Source organism: Austrofundulus limnaeus, unplaced genomic scaffold (assembly GCF_001266775.1).
Source record: "Austrofundulus limnaeus strain Quisiro unplaced genomic scaffold, Austrofundulus_limnaeus-1.0 Scaffold97, whole genome shotgun sequence".
Classification (NCBI taxonomy): Eukaryota; Metazoa; Chordata; class Actinopteri; order Cyprinodontiformes; family Rivulidae; genus Austrofundulus; species Austrofundulus limnaeus.
This window is the reverse complement of record NW_013952499.1, coordinates 1,050,496-1,054,135: the sequence shown is the minus strand read 5'-3', so window position 1 is coordinate 1,054,135 and position 3,640 is coordinate 1,050,496. Positions and strand designations below refer to the sequence as shown.

The following is a 3,640-nucleotide window of genomic DNA, read 5'->3' as shown; positions in this document are numbered from 1 at the left end:
CCTTTAAGAAGAATCTTGTCTGCCATCTGCTGGACACTTTTTGTTGTGCTCATATTTAGACGTCCTATTTTGCAAAGGCTGCCTTTTTGAAATTTGGTATGCTTGTTTGTCTTTGTGTCTATGGTGTAATAATAATGATGTGGTTGTGATGCTGTGATTCTGAATGTTTTATGTGCTGCAGAACAGGAAACTGCTGTAAAACAGCAATTATGCTGAGTCAGGCTTGATTTTTAATCTTTTCCTGTTAAATAAATAAATTAAATCAAAGCAGGTAAAGGTTATTGTCACCTTCCTTAAATAATCAGCTAAGTCTTTTCTATTTTTTTAAGTTCATCAGGAAACACAAAAAAWTATTAGGAAGGTGTCATTACTTAGAAAAACTGCAAAGTCACCAGTGTATAGTTGTGCTGGAACGTGCTTTAAAAAGATCTACAGCAAAGCAAAAACACTTTCTGCAGTCAATTTAAGATTTCTGACGTTTCTCTTCACTTTGATCTGTAAACAGGGAGAGTTTTCCTTTTAATGAAACAAATGGCTGCTTACCTCAGGAATTGTATTTTTGCCGCGTTTTCTTTTACCTGTAGGTCAGTCATAAAAAATATCGAATGTATTGTTTGAAGAGTTTAAGACAAACTTTTTTACTTTTTAATTTTAGTTTATTAACAAAAAACCAGTTTACATTTATCAACAGATCATCTGTTGCCTAATGTAAAAAGGGGTTCCTCTTTTCTGTATGTCATGAACAAACTTGTTCTACAGAGTTTTAGTCCTAGTCCTTTATAAGGCACTTTATAATAAACTCCATTTCAAGGTTTTGTTTATCTGCCTTTTTATATATAAAGTTTGCAACACTTCTCATAAAAAAGCTGAATGTCAACATCCTCCTTTCTTTAATGTAAGGAAAATGTTGATCAAAGATTCCAACAAAGAAGCTGAAGCAAAATGATCCCTGATCAGCTGAGCTTTAAAGGTTTCCGCAYTGATCTGCATGAAACTTAAAATGATCAAGAATCATGACAAAGGAAAGTTCTGAGAACTTCATTTAAACTTTACTGCGCAGTAAAATCAACAGGTAACAACATTTATAAAAGAAAAACCTCCCTTTTTACATTCAAATTGATTTTTGTGCTTTATGTTGTTTTGTTTTTAAGCAGAAACTAACACAAATATCTAAGCTTCCCAGTAAAGAATCACAAATGGTGTGAAACAATTAGGGTATACTTACAGTATATGTACAGAACAATGGAGCCAATAATAAGAGCCACAAATATAGTAAGTACACTGACTGATATGGTGGCTGCATTGTTATCTGTAAAAACAAACAAAAAGACATATTTTATGACACATTCAGTCTTTAAAACAACAATAGCTAAGCTAACAGGAGGATAAATAATAAAACTGTCTGCATCAAACCTATCACAATATGTTTGTGTTGTTTTTGTACAGAGTTTTATTTGTTTCCTGTGTTGGGTCAGTGTGTTTCTCTCAGACTCTGTTCATCAAACCAAAATTTTGGATCTTTGGTTTACTTTTGATTATTTGCTTTATAATAACTGTCAGTTAGTTTGTTTTTAATTGTCATTTCCTGCGTTTTATTTTTGTGTTTGTGTTTGGGTTCTTGTTCGAACTCCTCAGATATCCAGCTGAGTGTGACATCATCTCAGAGAAACACACACAGACCCAAATGGTCTATTTTCAACTCCTCAGTATCAGACAGAACTTCTGCTTCCACACTCAGACTGGTCAGAACTTTTTGGCAGCTTTTTGTCATGTGTTTATACCTGGTCTATATATTTAGAGTTATGATTTAATACTCATGAAAGTGAGTACTGGGGCTGCACAATATATTGCAACAATATTGTTATCGCAATATCAGTGTGCRCAATATACATATCATWAAGGACTGCTTGGAATGCAATAATTGTTGACTAATGTATTTGAAGAGTTRTGAAGTTKTATTTTTCAYGCTAATGCAAYATTTAAACAGYAGGGCAGAGTCTCACAGCAGCAAAAGTTCACACCACACACAAATGACATTACCAAAAATGCTAAAGGTCACATATGGGAAGTACAGATTAGAAAGGGAGGGAAGAAAAAAAGACATATCACACATGATATCCTCATCGCAGTATTTATAAATATTATCCCCATCACAAGATTTTCTAATATGGTCCAGCCCCAGTGAGTTTTGTGTCTCTTCAACCCAACTCAGACTCAGGAGGTTTGTCARATGCTGAAACTACTGCACATAATCTGAGCACCAACACCTCTCATGAGCTGTGAATTGTCTAAATGTATTTTAAAAGTACTGAAAGTCATCTTTATATATTTTAATCTTACCTGTTTTTTTCTGACATTGAGCTCTAAAATCTATTTTTTTCTGTTCTGAGCTCACTTGGTTGCTATGGTTACAGATGATGTAGTCTTGCTGTACGTAGACGCTGAGTGTAGAAGATGGAGCTGTTTTGTCTGGGTTTGACACCAGAGAGCAGGTTATGTTGTTACAATGAAAAGTTTTACTAATGAGAGAATCCAGTGTGCTGCAGGTCACTGTGACGTTACAAACATCTGACACATCAGGGTTTATGGTCAGCTTTACTGGAGAGACTGGATCTGAGGAAAAAAGATGTAAACAGCTGTGAAACATGGAGCTATCAACATTAAGAAATAATAAAATCAGTCACTCATCAACAGAAACTTACCTACAACTCTGACTTGGTATTCAGTTTTTGTGACATCCTTGTTTCCGCTCACTTTTGCTTTGTAAGATCCACTGTCATCATGCTGCATATTCTTTATCAGCACAGAGTAGTTATGTTGAAAGAACTCAGCCCTTGCAGCATAATCATTTAGATTTGGATTTTGTCCCATATTAACTTTTACCACATTTGTAGTTTCATTAAATTTCCATGAAAAATCGGAATTTGGGTCAATTCCAGATGTGTTGACGTTCAGAAGTAGATCTGTTTTGTATTTCACAAACACCTCAACACCTAAAAGAAAAGAATACAAGAATAATATAATTATTAAAGTACGATATAATCATGAGCAGTAGCAATATCAAAAAATTAAATGGAACTATTGTGAACATTTTATTTGCTAGGTGAAACCGATAAGAAGTTGATGACATCATAAAAAATGTTTTTGTAACAGACTTCAACCAAAGTTTTAGTCCTGRGAATCTGTTATTGTTACAAAACTGGTATTGACCTGACTTACCATGTATCATACTATTTAGTTTTAACTACAATGACCACATCAACAAATTAACTCAAACTTCTAATAGACAGTTATTATTATCAACAGACACAAATATACTCATCTAATAAAAATGTGTCATTATCGTTATAGACCAATTCATTTTTCTTTGTTGAGCAAAACTTTTTCTTCTGACATAAAGAAAAAACCTAACTCAACTACAATGCTTGGTTTTGTAATTATTTATGGATTGTACCTAATGCTCTTCATTTTACCTAATTTGTACTAAGACCAATATGAAATTAACCAGAGTGTGATTAAATTTTACAGAATAATAATTTTTCATCCTATTTAAGCTGGAGCACGAATATTTTCAGTCTAATGGGTAACATAAACTAGAGCAGAGGTGGGCAATCCTGGTCCTTGAGGGCCGCAGTCCTAC

The 3,640-nt window shown here is 33.8% G+C and overlaps 1 protein-coding gene across 1 annotated transcript in view; it reads right to left on the bottom strand.

The window, feature by feature from the left end:
• Positions 1 to 3,640, bottom strand: part of LOC106520793 (uncharacterized) — a gene marked incomplete in the record, with an annotated part of 21,685 nt that overhangs the window by 16,381 nt on the left and 1,664 nt on the right. The window contains 2 exon segments of the mRNA XM_014013047.1: positions 2,381 to 2,613; positions 2,703 to 2,993. Coding sequence (XP_013868501.1) covers positions 2,381 to 2,613; positions 2,703 to 2,871 — 402 coding nt within the window.